Raw genomic sequence first — 17,763 nt, 5'->3', positions numbered from 1 at the left:
GGGGAAAATGCTGCCTTGGCTGAGCGCAGCGGTCTCCTGCGGACCGTGCCGTCGAGGTCTTATTGATTAGACTTCATCGTGACTTAATTAATTGTAATATTGCAGAAGCACTCGATCGCCGGGGAGGCCAGCCCCAGGCTGCCTTAATGCCTCTGATGGAGCCTGCGCCGTGCCCAGACGGCCGAGCTCCCACGGTGGCGGGCGCTCCCGCCACACCCCCTCGGAAAGCACTCTGTCTCAGAGAAGGAGCTTCCTCCCACCTCATGCCTGCGGGCTCAGGCCTCCAGGCGCCCGTCAGTCAGCCTCACCTGCCTTTTTGAACCAGGGAAGTTGCTGGAAGACGCATCCAGAGGCGCCTTCCTGTGCGGGCACAGGCGAGACTCACAGAAGGTGTGAGAGGAGCGCGCAGCCAGCCCGGGTTCCACAGGCCTCCCCGGTCAGCCAGCCTTGAGGTTTTGTCTAACACTGCAGGAAGCCAGTGGGCCCATACTGAGCATGTCCTATTTAGTATTTTGCTTTTTCTTTTTTGGGGGTTTAGGGCCACACTGGGTGCTGCTCAGGGCTTACCTGGGGCTTTGCACTTATGGGTCACTCCTGAAGGGGATCAGGGGACCACCCGGGATGCTGGGGATCAAACCTGGGTTGGCCTTGTGCGAGGCACATGCCCTCTCCGCTGTACAATCACTGTGGCCCTGGGGGTTGGCTTTATATCATGAACTCTCCCATTTCTTGTATCTTAAAAAAGCTTAGGGGCTTGGGGCCACACCTGGCGATGTGCAGGAATCACACAGTGCTTGGGGGGCCGTATGGGGTGCACAGCCCAGCTCAGGTATGCAAGGCAAACGCCCTCCCCGCTGGACTGTTGCTCCGGCCCCAACCGTTTCTACTTGATCTCTGGTTGTTGGCATGTCCTCCTCAAAATGATACTGAATCTCAACACTGGGACCCTACCCCCCGCCCCACTGCACCCCACCTCCCCCAGGAACTGGAAAACAAATGATTTAAAAACAGTTCCCCTGAGCGCTGTTGTGTTAGAAGAGCTGATCTGGGGGCTGAGGCAATAGCACAGCGGGTAGGGCGTTTGCCTTGCACGCGGTTGACCCGGGTTCAATTCCCAGCATCCCATATGGTCCCCTGAGCACAGCCAGGAGTAATTCCTGAGTGCAGAGTCAGGAGTAACCCTGTGCATCGCCGGGTGTGACCCAAAAAGCAAAAAAAAAAAAAAAAAAAAAAAAAGAAGAGCTGATCTGAGTGACTGTTCCCCCCACTCCCCCAGCGAGTCAAATTTGATTACAGTCAGTTGCTGTAGATTCAGTTCATCCCAAGATTATGTTTTCTTAATCTGTGTGAAATTATGGCAGTCACCATCTCCTGAACTCTAAGAGGCCCTTCTCTTGCAACTTGAATTTTCCCCCCCTCTGGGTAATAATTTTGTTTGGGGGCCACACCCGGTAGTTCTTGGGGGGCTGCTTCTGCGACTCGGTGCCCCAGGCTCCTGCAGCACAACATGGGCTCCGGGGACTGCGTCCTGCCAGGGACAGGACCGGGTGCATCACACACGCAGCAGGTGCCCTAACCTCACTGCAGGTCCCCAGCCCGGTTCCAGAGATCTGATAGCCAATTTATTTTTTTTTAATCTATCTTTTAATTTTGCGATTTGAGGAAAATGGAACTTTGTATAATTTGAATTACTCTGGAGAATTTGATATTATTAAGTAGCTCTTTAAAATTATCGGAAGTCAGGGCTACAGAGAGCACGGTGGGGAGGGCGCTTGCCTGGCACACAGCCAGCCCGGGTTTGATCTCCAGCACCCCACATGGTCCCCCGACCCCTGCCGGAAGTGATTCCTGAGCACAGAGCCAAGAGTGTGGTCCCCAAAGTAAAAGCCGTCAAGAACGAAGCGCTCTTGGGCTAAGTGCTTTGCAATCAGCTTTGACCGTGCCGAGAGGACCCAAGAGAGTACGGGAGAAGCCTGACTTACAGGGCAGGGAGAGGCGAGACGGGCGCTCAGCCTCGCTCTGCACACCCCCGCCCCCGCCCGAGGGCCCCCTGTACCCTCTCTGCTCAGCTGCAGCACGGCAGAGCCCCGTCCTCATGCCGACCCCACCTGGTTGGCTGAGTATCGCCCAAGCGGCTCTGAGGGGCCGCCAAGCGTTGCTCAGGAGCCCCTCGCCCCAAAGAAGGGGAAGCATTTGTCTTTTTGTCGTTCGTTTGTTTGGGGGCCATCCCTGGCGGTGCTCAGGGCTTACTCCTGGCTCTACACTTGGGTCACTCCTGCCGGGCTCAGGGGGGGCCGGGGGTCCAGCCCGGGTTGGTCATGTGTAAGACAAGCGCCCTCCCTGCTGCGCTGTCGCTCCAGCCCTCGGAAGCGTTTATCTCCCGGGTTACTGCTTCTGCCTTGGGCCCCTGTGCCTTCCGACTCCACAGTTCAAAGCCGTCTTGTGCAGTCAGAATCCACGGCCCAGTTCCTGACAGACTGCTGTGCCGTGTCTGGGCTGGGCGTCCCGTGCAGGGTCTCGGGGACAGGTGACATCCCCGAAGACACCCAGGCTCCAGTTTCCTCATGTCTGCCCGCTGCCCTTCTCGCCCTTCTGCCGCTGTCTTCACCCCCGTGGCCCACGGGAAGCAGGCCTGTTCTCTCCCGTGGCAGCCTCGTCTGGGTGATGCCTCGTCTGCGCCGCCCGTCTCCCCCGGGAGGCTCACAGAGCCCTGAGCCCAGTGTGGCTTTCCTAAGGCCCCTTATATGTCACATGCTACCAGGGGGGCTGGGGGGCCCCCTCCGCCAACCCCCATTGATATGACCGTCGTCCTTAAGTAACTGTCCCGTCTAGGGAAGCGCTCGCTGAAGGAACACAACCCAAGCCCACTGGTGCCCTCCAGTTTCAGAGCCACAAAACTGAGAAGGCACCTGTGGGCCCCGTGTGCTCACTGCCGCGGGAATCCGCCTAACACAGGAAGGGGCTCGCCGGTCTCATGGCTGTGTGCTCAGTGCTGTGAGAAAGTCTTCCAGGTTGGCACTAGGATGCCATCAGGTGGGAGGGGAGACGGAGAGTTACCTGGGGCTCCCAGGGGCTGGGCTGCAGGCCAGTCCTGCCCTCCGACCCTGATCCCAGCCCTCCCCCCCTCCCCCCCCACCGCCGACTGGGTCAGCTCCTCCAGGCAGGTTTCAAACCTCCAGCTTTGGCTCCTTCCCAGTTCGGGCCCCTGGCGTGGCTCAGCGCCGGTGCCCTTTGCTTCCTGCGGGCGTTTGAAGCGCCCCCAGCGTGCTCTCCATCCGCCCCCGCCGCCCATGCCTGCTCAGCCTCCCTGGCTTCAGGTGGCCCCTCCTCAGAGCGTCAGTCGGGGAAACTCCCTTTCTTCTGGCCTCGCAGCTGCGTGGCGTGCAGTTCCCACGAACACCCGGGAGCCCTGGAAGCTGGTCTCCGGGCTCCACGCTCTCCCTTTCCTTGTCAGGGTGAGGGGGGACGAGATACGCATGCGTGAGCACACCAGCCAGGGACGTGCACCCCGTCTCAGCGCCCCCCTCGCCCGCCCGTGGGCAGACAGCAGCTCTGGCCCAGGCTCCCCTCACCCACCCTGGGCCCCGGGTGCAGGCGCTGCAGCTGCGGACAGACCCACCAAAGGTGCGACCGGCTGACTCCCAGCCCTGGGCTCTGCCCTGCGGGAGGGAGCACGGCCAGACCCTTGGGGCCGAGAGAATATTTGTGGGCTCTGGCAGAGATGCCGTTTCATGCCCTTTGATCGGATCCCATTTCTTTGCACTCATTGCAGTGGACTATTTTGTGGTCGACTGTGTTACTGGGCTTGAGAACATTTCTCCCTGCTTTCGTCCTCTGTTTTTTTTTTTTTTTTTTTAATGCGGGACGGTGCTTTCCAATCTCACTTGAATTTAATTTCCCGAGCACTTGGAAGCACGAGAGGCTGACGAGCCTCCGGCTTTCTGCACTTTGTCATCTGTTGCCATCTGCGTGGCACATGAGAAGCACCCGGGCGCCCTGTCCCTTTGCGTGCTGGGAGGATGACGCTCGCCAGAGAGAGACACGGCCACCGTAACCAGGGCAACAGCTGTTGGCCAGGCAGCCAGCGCACAGAGAGGCAGCCGGGGGCACGCGGTGGGGGTGCCTTGAGCCATCTAAAAATCGTACGCAAATTGTGTTAGAAATTCCTGTTTGCGTTTCGGGGAAGTTTTTCAAGGCATCCGAGCCCAAAAGGATGTCTGGCTTTACAGTGTCCGAATCGATGCTTCAAGATCCTGAAGTTGAACCAGCTTGTTCTACATGGGACTTATCCTGGTGCTGTCCTGTTGAAGGAGACGGTCTTTCGCTTGCTCGGGTTGTTTTTAATGTGAGGTACTCCGCTTTGCAGTGCAGTTAGTGGCAGGCCTTCATAAAACAAGGCCCCGAGCCCATGTCCTCCACCAGAGTGCCCCCCTCTCCACCGCCGCCTGAGAAACCGTCTTGTAAAATCTGTTTTAAAGCACGCCCATAACTGGATGCCGTTCAACCTTGGTCATCTGATACGGGAGTAATGCTGTTGCTCTATGGAAATAAAGGGAAACAGAAGAGCGCCACCTAGAGGGCCTGGCAGGAATTCCCCACTCGCGGCTTTGCCTTCCTCTTCCATCAGGGCCCGAGCCTTAGTAACTTTCTCCATTCTTTTTTTTGGGAAGGGAGGGGTCATACCTAGCGATGCTCAGGGGTTCCTCCTGGCTCTGCACTCAGGAATTACTCCTGGCGGTGCTTGGGGGACCCTATGGGATGCCGAGGATCGAACCCGGGTCGGCCGTGCGCAAGGCAAACGCCCTCCCCGCTGTGCTATCGCTCCAGCCCAGTAGTAGAAAGTTTTAAAATCTACATCTTATATGGAATCTCATCGTTGGACAGATCTTTCCCCCAGTGTTTTGCAGTGCTCTGTAACGGGGGTAGACTGGCCAGCAGGTTTGACGCAGGCCCCGGTCGGCTCTCTCGGCTCCTGCCAGGGCTGCCAGCCGCGTGCAGAGTCTGACATTGCAGAGGGGAGTCAGGCGGGAAAGCAGCGCGCTGACCCTCCCTCCCCAGAGAGGCTGCTCTGGGCGGGATGGTTGTGCCGGCGTGGCTGCACACCCACTTTCTGCGGACTCGGTGGCCAGGGGTTCGCTTCCGGGAACGTGACACTGAAGCACGGTGGCCGGGAGCAGCCGTCTGCTCGGGACAGGCGCTGTGGGGGCCGTGGCGGGGAGCGTGTCTGGCGCGGGCACCGCCAGTGTGAACGGGCGTTCGGCCAGGGCCCGGTCAGCGCCGTGGTGCCCCGCCTGTTCTCTAGGAGACTCAGCGCGTCCGGGAGCCTGAGCAGGAGATACAGGCGGGGCGTGGGGGGGAGGCAACAAGTCCTGGCGGGACAGCGTGTATGGTGTGGGGTCTCCGGGCCCCCGACCTTCCACCCATCTCCCCCACCCGTCGAGAGTGAGGCACAGAGAGGCACTCATCACGGTTGGTGAGCCCCCCCCCATACTCACATGGCTGACAGTGCTCCTGAGATAGGGTGGCGGTTCCCGGGTTTGAACTTGCCGCTCGCCTCTGAAATGGGAGAAAAGGATAAAGAAGCCCAGCAGACGGCAGGGGGTCTCCCACCCACCTTGAGCCCCTCTGCCCACGGCCCTCACCGGTCAGTAGTGATGGCCCCTGGAGGAGGGGACTGAGCGTGTCCAGGGTGCACTGAATCCCTTTCAAGGGAGCCCAGCTCTTGGGGGTCAAGTGGGGGCATGGCTGACGTCCCCACCCCACTCCCTTGGCTTCTGCTGAGGTGCGGGGCCGGCCCTCACACACTGCCGCCTCTCTCTGCCTCTGCCCAGCCCCTGCTGGGGACGCCAGGGGCAGGTAAGGGCCAAGGGCCCGGCCCCCGAGTCTGAAGGTGGCCCTCGGCCTTTTGCAGAGTGCGAGCACCTGATCCGCCACATGCTGGTCCTGGACCCCAGCAAGCGTCTCTCCATGGAGCAGATCTGCAAGCACAAGTGGATGAAACTCGGGGACACCGACCCCAGCTTTGACAGGGTGAGTCGCGCCTCAGGGAGCTCCTCCGAGAGCTGCCTCAGGCCCTTTGGCATGAGGCTGTCAGCAGCGACGCTGTGGCAGGAAGCAAGGCCCACCCAGAGACTAAGGCATCACGACCCTGCCCCGTGCCCTGTGGCCTCCCCCTGTCACCCATGGGCGTCTCCCCTTGTCCCGTTCAGTGGCTCTTCAGCGCTCCTTTATTTCGGGAAACGAGGGGCCCTGGCTTCCGGTCCCTCTCGGCCCCGCGGGGTCCGGAGCAGCCAGTGAGTGGGCTGTGCTAACTGTGCCTTCTCCCTGTCGCAGCTGATCGCCGAGTGCCAGCAGATCAAGGAAGAGCGGCAGGCCGAGCCCCTGAACGAGGATGTGCTCCTGGCCATGGAGGACATGGGCCTGGACAAGGAGCGGACCGTGCAGGTAGAGCCGCCCCTGCCCTGCGTCCCCTCCCGCTCCTCCCGGGGGTGCTGAGGTCCCCGAGGAGAGGGCTGGGTCTGGCCCGCCGTCCCACCAGGCCTTCTTGCCTTCCCGTGCAGTCGCTGCGGTCAGACGCCTACGACCACTACAGCGCCATCTACAGCCTGCTGTGCGACCGCCACAAGAGGCACAAGACCCTGCGCGTGGCTCCGCCCAGTGCGCCCCGCGCCATGGCCTTCCCACCAGCCCCCGTCAGCATGCAGGTAGCGAAGGGTGCGGGGGGCCACCGGGCAGGCAGACAGATGCCATGCAGAGATCTGATGAGCATGGTCAGACTGAGATGACGGAGAGAGATTCTGTCATTTGGGTGGCAGTGATGGGTGTGTGTGTGTGTGTGTGTGTGTGTGTGTGTGTGTGTGTGTGGTGTCGGGCACCAGACCCAGGGCTGCCGTCTGCAAGGCATGTGGTCTCCCATGAAGTCGTGTCTCCCCTCCCCCTCCGCCTCCCTCTCCCTCTCTCCCTGGCTCTCGCTCGCTCTCATCCTTACGAGAGACCAGGCAAAGGAAGCAGCGGTGTCACCACGACAGACACTGGAGGACTGGCCGGTTGCGGCTCCGGCGGGCCGGGCGGCAGTGCAGCCGTGTGCTCTCTCTCTGCAGGCGGAGCAGGCCGGCACCGCCATCAACATCAGCGTGCCCCAGGTGCAGCTCATCAACCCCGAGAACCAGATCGTGGAGGCAAGTAGCAGCCCCGGGCGGCGCCTCCTCCCCCTGCCCCCACTGACACGCGGGTGCGACCCTGACACGCCGTCTCCCTCCCCTCAGCCCGACGGCACCGTGAACCTGGACAGTGACGAGGGCGAGGAGCCGTCCCCCGAAGCTCTGGTCCGCTACCTGTCCATGAGGAGGCACACGGTGGGGGTGGCCGACCCTCGGTGAGTGTGGGCCCGCACCCCGATCCCACCTCCCCATGGTGCCGTGTCCCCCAGGGCCAAGACACTCCACCGCCCTCAGCATCCCCCGAGGTCTGGGGTCTGGTCTGTAGCTCCCGGTTTGTGAAGGAAGAGCACGGCGCCCTCTGTGGGTGCAGCTCCCTCGGGATGTGCGGGGAGGAGCCGGGCACTGTCTGCCACCAGGATGGCAGTGCGTGTGTGTGTGTGTGCGTGTGTGCGTGCGTGTGTGTGTGTGTTTGTGTCCGAGGGGGTTGGGAGGACAGTGAAGGGTGTGTATTTGGGCCACACTCAGCGGTACTCAGGACTCACTCCTGGCGGTGCTCAGGGCCCATGTGTGGTGCTGGGGCTCACGCCAGGGTCAGCCCCACGCAAGAGAGCGTCTTAACCACTCCCCCCCCCGTTTGCCCCCCGTGCTCTCTCCAGCCCCAAATATGTCTTCTGATCTAGGACCCCTAAGGCCATCGACTCAGGCCGTTCTGGGTTGTGGGAGTGGCCAGGGGTGGCCTCCCGGGGTTCCTGCACCTCACCCAGCTCCGGCTCTGCCCGCCCCGCCTCTCCCGGGGTCTGCTGAGGAAGGGATCAGAGCTTTGTGACGAGAGGTCTCTCGTGGGTTCAGTTAGGGGCAAAGGCGGCATCCTTAGAGGTACCAGCTCGGAGGCCCGGGCTTGTATCTGTGGTGCAGCACTTGCTTGCATGTGTGAGCTCCTGGGCCCAGTCCCGGCACCCACGTAGCTGCTAGGTCAGCAGATGCCTGTTTTCTCTCCGTCTGGGTCCGTGCCGGCGCCTCACTGGGCTTCCACCGGCCTGGGCTCAGTGTGAACGACAAACCAAGGAGGAGAGCAAAAGATGAGGGAAAAATACCAGGGGCTGGAGCGACAGCACAACAGGGAGGGTGTTCGCCTTGCACGCGGCCGATCCAGGTTCCATCCCCGGCATCCCATATGGTCCCCTGAGCACCGCCAACAGTAATTCCTGAGTGCAGAGCCAGGAGTCACCCCTGAGCATCGCCTAGTGTGACCCAAAACTCGAAAAGAAAAGAAGAAAATACCCAAAAAACCCACGCCGATATGTGGGACGAGCGCGTGACGGGCTCCTGACTCTGGGCGTGCAGTGCACGAGCGGCCCGTGACCCGCTTCTCTCTCGCCAGCACGGAGGTCATGGAGGATCTGCAGAAGCTCCTGCCCGGCATCCCAGGCACCAGCCCGCAGACGCCCTTCCTGCAGGTGACCCCCAACCTGAACTTCACCCACACGCTGCTGCCGATGCAGCACCTGCAGCCCTCGGGGCAGCTGGAGTACAAGGTAGGGGGCGGGGCAGGCGGGTGGGGACCCCGGCCCACTGCCCCCCAGGGCCCTCCCCTTAGGGACTGTGCTCTGACCCCCCCCTTGCAGGAGCAGTCCCTGCTCCAGCCGCCCACCCTGCAGCTGCTGAACGGAATGGGCCCGCTCGGCCGGAGGGCGTCGGACGGCGGCGCCAACATCCAGCTGCACGCCCAGCAGCTGCTGAAGCGCCCACGGGGACCCTCCCCGCTGGTCACCATGACCCCCGTGAGTACCAGCGGAGCTGGCCGGCCCGGCTCTCTCACCTCTCTGCTCTGGTTTTCTCTAGCATGTTCCAGCTTTCATTTTGGCCTCACTTCCTTTTTGGGGAGGGGTTACGGGGATTGGGGTTTGTTTCTTTTGTGGGATTTTTTGTTGTTGTTGTTGTTGTTTTCTTTGTGGGGTCCTGCCCAGTATCCGTCTTAGGGAATCCGGACACCTGTCCTGGTGATCCTTAGCAGCCTGGGCGGCAGTTCACCCATGGGTGCTCCGGGTCAGCAGGGCGCGGGTCTTCTTCATTGGTCAGGTCCTGCCTTTGTCGGCCCCAGACTCAGTGGGGGGCCCCTGTGGGGCAGCTCAGACCCGCCATTGTCCAGCTCAGTGCCTGCGTGGCAGTCGCCCGCTCTCCTGGGGCCTGCCTCTCCCCTGGCTGCTCTTCAGGTGGGCGTCCAGCTCTGCCAGCCCCTGATCCCCGTGTCGGGAGTGCTCAGACCCATCTTCTCCACCCGAGGGTCAGAGTCCATATGCTCTGCTAATTTCTCGTCCTGGCCTTGTTCGAGGCCCGTCTATTCACATACTCATTCACGCAGTCTCGCAGTTCCGTAGAGCGGGGCTGACTCGGTATGTCTGCCTCTTCCTGGGGCTTTAGGGAAGTGCTTCTTCAAAGTCTCCTCGTTGATGGGGCTGGAGTGATAGCACAGCGGGTAGGGTGTTTGCCTTGCAAGCGGCCAACCCAGATTCTATCTCCGGCATCCCATATGGACCCCCGAGCATGTCCAGGAGCAATTCCTGAGTGCAGAGCCAGGAGGAACCCTTATGCATCACTGGGTGTGATGCAGAGAAAAAATAAAGTATCTCTCGTTAGACTTGAAGACTTTTTTTGGTTTGGGGGGGGTCTTTGGTTTTTTTCCCCAGACCCTGCGCTGCTCAGGGGTCGCTCTTGGTGCTGCTCAGGAGACCAGATGGGGTGCCTGGGTTGAACCTGGGTCGGCCGCATGCTAGGCAAGTGCCTGACATGATGTACTATTGCACCAGTGCAGTTGAGCACATTTCAGCCCTTCCAACATGGATGAGTTCCTTTGTAAAATAGTGTAAATGACTAGAGAAATGAAAAATTTAAGAAACCTACGGAATACAAGGCTGTGCTTCTCTCTGGGGGACCTTGCAGTGCCATATTTGGAATCGGTTTCCATCTTGTTCTCCAGCCCAGAATCGCTGCTCCCCGTGTCCTGGCCGGAGAACAGCTACGGGGTGGTCCTGCCGCGGGCACTCCCCATTCTCATTTGCCTCGAGCTCGTCCTCACCGTGGCTGGCTTCTCCAGCTGGCTGGGCCAAGGGGCCTGTCACAGGCACGTGGGCTCCCCGAGCTCTGCCCCCTGCCTCTCCTCTCTGTCCCCAGTGCTTCCCTTCACTCGTACCCCCAATTTCCTTGCACCCCATCCTCCTCGCTGTCCTGCTTCTGGTCTTGACCTTACGCCCGCACCAGCCCCTTTCACAGAGCAGGCCGGCTCTCAAGCCCAACTCCTGTGCTGGTCCGTCCCTGCTTCCAGCCCTTGGTGACTCACCACGACCCCTCTCCAAAATAAACGTCTGGCTGTGGCCTTCAAGGCCATTCTCGACTGGCCACTGCCTTCCCCTCCTGTGCCCCTGTGGCCACTTCCTGCCTCGCCCACTCCTTCCCGCCTAGAGGAACTGAAGGTTGGAGTCTAGAAACCCTGAAAACTGGCAGACAATGGAATTCGTCCAGAAAGTGCATTTAGGTTCAGAACTGGCAGCTACTGGGAAACAACCAAAACACAAAAACAGGCCAGAGTGATAGTACAGCAGGATGGGCGTTTGCCTTGCACATGGCTGACCCAGGTTCGATCCCCGGCATCCCATGGTGGTCCTCCCAAGCACCACCAGGAGTAACCCCTGAGCATCGCTGAGTGTGACCCAAAAAGGCAACAGGCAGCTCCCCTTCACGGGACATCAGGGCCGGGTTGGATCTGTCGCCTGGCGTGGGGACGGCTGCAGCTGCCGCCCCAGAGGGGCCCTCCTGGAAAGCGTGGAGTCACATCAGAGTTTGCAGTCCATGTTCCAGAGCCTGGGTCTGATCTCTGGGACCCATAAAACAAAACTGTTTGTCCCTGGGGGAGCTGAAGACATCTAAATTCCGAGGACCACGTCATAGTAAGGAAGGAGGCTTCTGCTCCGTTTCCGGGCCCTCCGGCACCTGCCGGCCTTCTCTTTGCTCTCGCCCTGGAGACCCAAAGGCTTGCGACCCCAGGCCCTCTTTACGGGCCAGCTCCTGTTCTCCTGTCAGGCCTCAGGCTAGGTGCCACCTCCCCCTCAGGCTAGAGGTCCACAGTCCCCGAGCACCCATGCGGAGACGCACCCTGGCCATCTTCTGATGGTTTACCTTGTCCCCCTCCACTGGGTTGTAAGCCGAGGGAAGAACTCGGTCCCTCAGCTCACTGTGTCACCCAGGGACAGACTGCCCTGGGGCTGCCTCCGAGGGAGAAATCCACACTGACCACCCCTGAGCCAGGGGTGAGCCACAAAGGAATCGGGAGCCCAGGAAAGGCGGGGAGAGTTCTGTGGAAGCCAGGGGGGCCGGGCGCTGGCCCCACGCCCGCCCCACGCCCAGCCCCGGGCTCCTGGCCAGCTTGTGCTCTCTTCCCCACAGGCAGTGTCAGCCGTCACCCCGGTGGACGAGGAGAGCTCGGACGGGGAGCCAGACCAGGAAGCTGTGCAGAGGTAACGTGGCATCTGGCAGCGCGTGCACGGGCCCCTGGGCAGGCCCCCGCGCCAGCAGAAGGCCGCGGTGCTTTGCGGGGGCTCTTGGCGCCAGCCCGCGTGGAAGTCACAGAAGACGACCCAGAAAATGTTGTTTTCTGTACGCGCCACTGGCACCCCCCTGGGTGACAGCAGTCACCGCTGACAAGGGTCTCGCTCCTCCCTCCTCCTTCCCCTGCCCCCTGCCCCCTGCCTCTGTGTCGCGACTCTGGTCGTGTTCCCGGGCGCAGAGCCTGCTCCTACCTGCGAGAACTGTTTCCTGGGAAGGAATTGGCGCTCTGGGCCGACGGTGACCCGAGCCTGTCTGGCCCTGGCCCCTGGCGCATGTCCTTTCTGGGAGGAGGAACCCTCCTGTGCTGCTTGCCGTGTGCCGCTCTGTCCCCCTGTGCCGGCAGAGCTATCGGCAGAGGAGTGTGGGATTCGGGCCAGGACCAGGGGCAGACGCCCCCGGGACAGGGCTACGACTGCCGCGCTCCTTAGCTCCGTGCATGCCCTCGGGGGAGGGGTCTTTTCTTTTTCTCTGGGGACCGGTTCTGACCGGAATCCAGCATGTATTTTCCCCAGAAATCCAGGTGTTCTTCAAGACTGTATGCGTTTCCCTTGAGGGGAGTTGAGCAAAGTGGTTTCCACGGGCTGGGCTCTTTGGGGGACATCAGGTGTCTTTATCAGACAGACATTGTGCTATGAACGGCTGACCTGGGGACAAGTCTCCGTCCCCCTGAGGACCGTCTGTGGCCCTGTCGAGCCTGCCCGGGCAGCGAGACATCGTCTTGTGGACCGGGGCACTCTTCCCCACCCCCCGTACCCCGTAACTCTGCCGAGAGCTGCTGCTCAGGAAGAAGCAGCCCCCCACGGGAAGAGCAGCGGGATCATGAGAACAGAACTTGGGGCCACTTTCTCTTGTCCTCTTGGTGCTGCTGTTGCGTAGTTTGCTGGGAGGGTGAATAGGTCCGTGTCTGCACCCCGCTGCTAGCCTGGAGACCCCCAGACACGAGGCGTTGGACGGCCCACCCACGCCTCGCCACCGTCCCCTTCTTCTCTTGGCCTTGGCCTTGGCCTCTTTCTCCCTAGGCCCTTGAGCACACTGGACAGCAGGCCGGGCCCTCGGCTGTGTTGTGAGGGCAGGAGGGACGCTTCCTGGAGGCACTTGGGCCCCGAGGAGCGGCTGTGGGAGGCGCTTCCCTGCAGGGAGGGCCACTCTCTTGGGCAGCAGGAGTCGGGACCGCCTTGGGAGTCACAGGCCTCGCCTCCCAAGCTCTTCAGTCTTGGAGCTGGCTCTTCTCTTGCCGTGCTTCCCGGCCATCCCGCCTGTGGCTCCTCCTCCTTCCGGGGCTTGCCGGCCCCGTGGAGAGAACACCCGTCGCTTCTTGCTTCTCGCTTCCGTTTCTGATGCCTGAGTTCCCGTCACAGGTCCGGGCATCTCCGCAGCGGGAAAGCTCTGTTGTCCCTGTGCCTCTCGCCCTGGCGGCGTCCGTGGGGCTCACCCCGGAGTGTTCTCAGAGCTCCGTTCCTCCAGCTTGCGTTTGGGGGTGTGGAGGGCACGGCGGATGGGAGTCAGCGGGCAGCAAACCTCCCCTGCCAGTCGGGCGCGTGTCGGGCGTGCGACTTCTCCGCGTGCTTCTCCCGCTTCTCTTCCTCGGCTCCTCGGCTCCTCGCAGGCCCAGCGTCCGGCCGTCTCCGTGGCTGGCGCCCCTTGGCCAGCAGGTCCCCCCGCCTCCAGACAGGGTTCTCTTCGCCCTTGGTGGGCTCCGGCTCTGCTTCGGTCCGAGCGCTTCGGCTGGGCTCCTGACGCTTCTTGTTCCGGGCTGTTCCTGGCTGTCTTTTTTACTGTCAAATCTGCTCCTGCTTGTTGCAGGTACTTGGCCAATAGGTCCAAGAGACACACGCTGGCCATGACCAGCCCTACCGCTGAGATCGCGCCGGACCTGCAGCGGCAGCTGGGACAGCAGCCCTTCCGCTCCCGGGTCTGGCCCGCCCACCTGGCACCCGAGCAGCATCGGTGAGTAGCCACGTGGGCTGCCCGAGCTCGTCGCGGCTCACCTGGCCAGGCTGGGCAGCAGCGGGCCCAGCCCTGGGGCGCTCGCCGGCATCCCGCACTCGAATCATCTCTCCTCTTGGTGCGCGGCACTGCAGGGCCCGGCCTTCTTGTTCCCCGTGACTGTAGGCACCTTTATGGTCCGCGTGTGGTTCTCTGGACAGGCAGCTCCGAGGCCGGGGGGCACTTGCACCCGCAAGGAGGGCAGTTCTCACAAGGCCGGCCCAAGGAGGGGTCGGGGCTGGATCTGTCGATCTGGCCTCCAGTAAGGCTTCGAGGGAGTCTTTCTCCCCTGGCTGGCGCCCTGCGGGGGACCCACGGGGCCCATCATCCGTTTGCGACTCGTGGAGCAGAGTTCCTTCACCTCCTGCCGGTGCGCTTGGAGGCCGTTCTCGAGGTACCCCACGCACAGCCCATGAGGGCACCGTGGCATTCGGGGCTCGTTCTCTTGGGGAGAGGACAGAAGGTTAGACTGTCCTGGTCAAGTGAACATCACGGAATTGCCTCGCGGTCAGCCCCGGAGCAGCGGGGAGTGGCTCTCGGCTCGACTCAGACGGCATCTCTGAGCGGATGCTGGTGTCCCCGAGTCTCAGCTCTGTCCCCTCAGAAGCTCAGGGGCACCCCACCTGGAGGACCACCGCCCACGACAGAACCCATTTTATTTCCATCTTCTTTGGAGGACAGGGCAGTTGAGTAGATGTGTAGGTGGCTTATTCCCATGACCGGCTCCCGCTGGCGAGCGCCATGCGATGTGTGGATGGTGTCCGGTTTCCCACTGGCCCTTGAGGGACTCGGCAGAAACGCAGCGCGGACATGTTGGTGCCACGTGGGAACTCTGAAAGCAGGACGTTGAGCTCTGCCATTGGCGCGGAGTGACTTGGTCAGAATGGTCTGTCACGAGTAGCAGAAGCTGGCACCCACAGACCAGACGCTGGTGGCACAGGCAGCTCATGTTGCGACACTGTCCCCGGGCCCACCCCGCCTGGGGCCACGGCAGGGCTCCCTTGTGAAGGGGGTTTCTCAGCGGCGCTGAACTCTGCTACCCGGTGGACCATGTAGTACCTGGTTTGTCTTTTTTTCTGTCTTTCCTTCCTTCACAACGTGACACTTCGCTCTTCAGCCCCTACGGGGTCTGTTGTGAGCTGAGGCCCCCGGGGTGTCCCGTTGGATTCCAAATGTTCCCCCTGAGCTCTTGGGGTCAGGAGGTCCTGCTGGTCGGCACAGCTGCACCCAGCCTCTGCCCCAGCCCCTGCGTCCTGTGGCCTGGCCTGAAGGTAGAGCCCCGAGGCCTGTGTCTTCCCCCGCCTCCCGCCACTGTCACGGTCCTCCTGCTGGAACTGTCTGCTGACCCTCTTCCTGTGAGCACCCCGGGCTGCGTGGTAGATGGCGCGAGGCGGGGATTGGGCCCCGCTGCCTCGGCACATCCAGGGGGTCACTGTCAGGACCCAGCATCAGAGGGAGGAAGGTTAGTCGCCCTGGGAAAAGAGAAAAAAGTGTCTGAGGCCATAACCGAGGGGGGCAGGTGCTCCTGAGAGCCCGTCGCATTCCTTTCATTTTCTGGGGAAAACGGCTCAAGGGCAGCCCGTGTCACACACGTGTGTGTCTGTTCTCTGAGAATCATTCCAGTCCGACCCGGGGGCAGAGGAGGGGCCTGGCGACCTCTCCAAACCCTTGGAAGTGTGTGGCATGAAGTTAAAATTTGATTTTTTGAATTTTGTCACGGGGGGCCCAAGAGATAGGACAGTTTACTTTGCCCGCCACCGATCTGGGTTTGATCCCTCGGGCCACATCAGATCCCCTGAGCCCGCCGGGAGGGACCCCAGAGCACCGTCGGGTCTGCCCCCACTCCCCACCCCAGACAGACAGCGGCAACGCGCTGTCAGAACGGAGAACAGAGGTGGATCTTTCCAGACGGGGAGCCGGTTCCCCGAGTGCGGCTGCGTGCAGGGGCCGTGAGGCCTGCGGGGCTCGGCCGGCGTTAGGCGTGACGGACTGTTCATAAACCTGATTGCCGGTGTCAGTGCTTGCAGACTCGCGGCTCCAGGAGGGCTGCCCGGGGGTCGGGCTGCTCGCGGCCTGAGCTCCCGGAAAAGCCGTGAGATCCCGGACCTGGGTGTTGTGCAGGTAGATGGTCTCCGCTCCCTACCGAACGCCGCTTTCTGAATCAGAAACATCCCGAGCACGTAAGGAGCAGAGTTTAGGGGCGAGTCATTCTTGGCCGCGACTCAGCTGGGACTCGGGCTGCTGTCGAGCGGCAGCGTGTCCGCCCCCTCATCTGTCACGTGTGCTCATGCCCATCCCATTAGCTTCTTGCCTCGGGGACGGGGCACAGCCCCTCCCAGCCTCCCCCCTGCAGTGTCCGGACTCGCTCGCTCACTCATCTGCTTCCGACCCGAGGGCGGAAGGGGGGCGGTGGCGCCATTTCACCCACGTGCCGCCATCTCTGCCGCGTCTGCCTCCCTGGGCTCCTGCACGCCCCGCCGAGCCCCGGCCCCTTAGGGTGCTGTTCACCGTCAGGGCGCTCCCGAGGGGGTCGGTGCTTCCCGCGCAGTGTCCCGTGCAGGCGGTGTCTGCCGGGAACCCCACCTGGTGACGCTTTCCTTCAGAGGCCGGGCAGGGGCCGTCCCCTGGAGGGCCCCTCCTGGCACCGAGCAGGCGTGTGCGGAGCCCGCTCAGCTTCCTCGCCCCGTGGGGGTCACTGGCCACAGAGAACTGGGGCCCAGCCTGCAGGCTCAGGCGGGGAAAGGCCCTCGTAGTGGTTAAGAGAGCGAGTGGGCCTGCCCACGGGGCCGGGGGAGCGTCCCTCGGGCCTGGCAGCTCTGTAAGGGCCCGGGGTGTTTGACCCCAGCACCTCGCCGGGCGTGGCCAGAAGCCCCTCAAGGTAAGCAGAGCTGGGCATTGTGACCCGGGCTCTAGAGGGCCGAAGACTTGGGGGAGCGGCCGGCTCCCCCGCCCCCGCCCAGCCAGCCACCCGAGTGCCCGTCGGGAGCAGCTGTCCGGCCCCCGGGCTGCCCGCACTGACCTGCCCTTCCCGTGCGTTCAGCTCTTCCTACAAGGACTCGAACACGCTGCACCTCCCCACCGAGCGCTTCTCCCCTGTGCGCCGCTTCTCGGACGGGGCTGCCAGCATCCAGGCCTTCAAGGCCCACCTGGAGAAGATCGGCAACAACAGCAGCATCAAGCAGCTGCAGCAGGTACCAGCCCCCGGGCCCCGCGGGACAGGTCCCCCGACGCCGAGCCGGCTCTGGCCCCTCTCCCTGCGTCAGGGCCAGGCTTGGTTTCAGCGGGAACCTCCAGGGAGGGGCTCCCGCGCCCCCGGCCCCGCCATGGGGACTTGTGGACGCCTGGCGGGACTGTTGCTTCCCTCCCGCCCACCCCGGCAGTGGCCGTCCCGAGGCTGTCCCTCGGCCAGGCCCTCTGCACGGGAACAGAGCTGAGAGTGAGCGCCCCATCCCCCCAAAGAGGGCGAGCCGCTCGCTGACACTGGCCCTGTGGTCCCCCCCCACCCCGCTGCCCTCCCTGGCTCACCCGCTCTGCCGCAGGAGTGCGAGCAGCTGCAGAAGCTGTACGGGGGGCAGGTGGACGAGCGGACCCTGGAGAAGACCCAGCAGCAGCACGTGCTGTACCAGCAGGAGCAGCACCACCAGATCCTCCAGCAGCAGCTCCAGGTGGGCGCCCCTGCCCCCGTGCCCCGAGCCCCCGCCCCCGCGCCCCCCGCCCCAGTGTGGCCCCAGCGGGTTCTCGATTCCCGCCGCCTCAGTCCGGGCTCACCGTGGTGTCCCCCGTTTCAGGACTCCATCTGCCCTCCGCAGCCTTCCCCGCCTCTCCAGGCCCCCGGTGAAAGCCAGCCGGCGCTCCTCACCCACCAGCTGCAGAGGTAACGGCACGCCTCGGGCCCCGCGGGCCGACTCCAGCCTGCGTCCCGAGAGAACTAAGCTGGCGCGTGGGGGAGTCACTCTCCGTGTCAGCGGCCCACCTCGGGCCTGACCTCTGGGCCCTCGGGCTCACGGCGCCCCTG

At 62.8% G+C, this 17,763-nt stretch overlaps 1 protein-coding gene across 3 annotated transcripts in view; it reads left to right on the top strand.

The window, feature by feature from the left end:
• SIK3 (SIK family kinase 3) overlaps positions 1 to 17,763 on the top strand; it is a 181,200-nt gene that overhangs the window by 149,293 nt on the left and 14,144 nt on the right. For 2 of the 3 annotated variants that reach the window (XM_055129788.1, XM_055129787.1), the window contains exons 7-18: positions 5,912 to 6,030; positions 6,334 to 6,444; positions 6,561 to 6,704; positions 7,101 to 7,178; positions 7,266 to 7,375; positions 8,542 to 8,695; positions 8,786 to 8,941; positions 11,601 to 11,671; positions 13,566 to 13,709; positions 16,789 to 16,939; positions 17,288 to 17,413; positions 17,537 to 17,622. In XM_055129788.1, coding sequence (XP_054985763.1) covers positions 5,912 to 6,030; positions 6,334 to 6,444; positions 6,561 to 6,704; positions 7,101 to 7,178; positions 7,266 to 7,375; positions 8,542 to 8,695; positions 8,786 to 8,941; positions 11,601 to 11,671; positions 13,566 to 13,709; positions 16,789 to 16,939; positions 17,288 to 17,413; positions 17,537 to 17,622 — 1,450 coding nt within the window. The remainder of the gene's footprint in view (positions 1 to 5,911; positions 6,031 to 6,333; positions 6,445 to 6,560; positions 6,705 to 7,100; positions 7,179 to 7,265; positions 7,376 to 8,541; positions 8,696 to 8,785; positions 8,942 to 11,600; positions 11,672 to 13,565; positions 13,710 to 16,788; positions 16,940 to 17,287; positions 17,414 to 17,536; positions 17,623 to 17,763) is intronic. The other variant, XM_055129789.1, reaches the window with a different exon arrangement.

Source organism: Sorex araneus, chromosome 3, assembly GCF_027595985.1.
Source record: "Sorex araneus isolate mSorAra2 chromosome 3, mSorAra2.pri, whole genome shotgun sequence".
Classification (NCBI taxonomy): Eukaryota; Metazoa; Chordata; class Mammalia; order Eulipotyphla; family Soricidae; genus Sorex; species Sorex araneus.
Note: the sequence above shows the minus strand (reverse complement) of the source record. Positions and strands in the feature narration are given on the sequence as shown.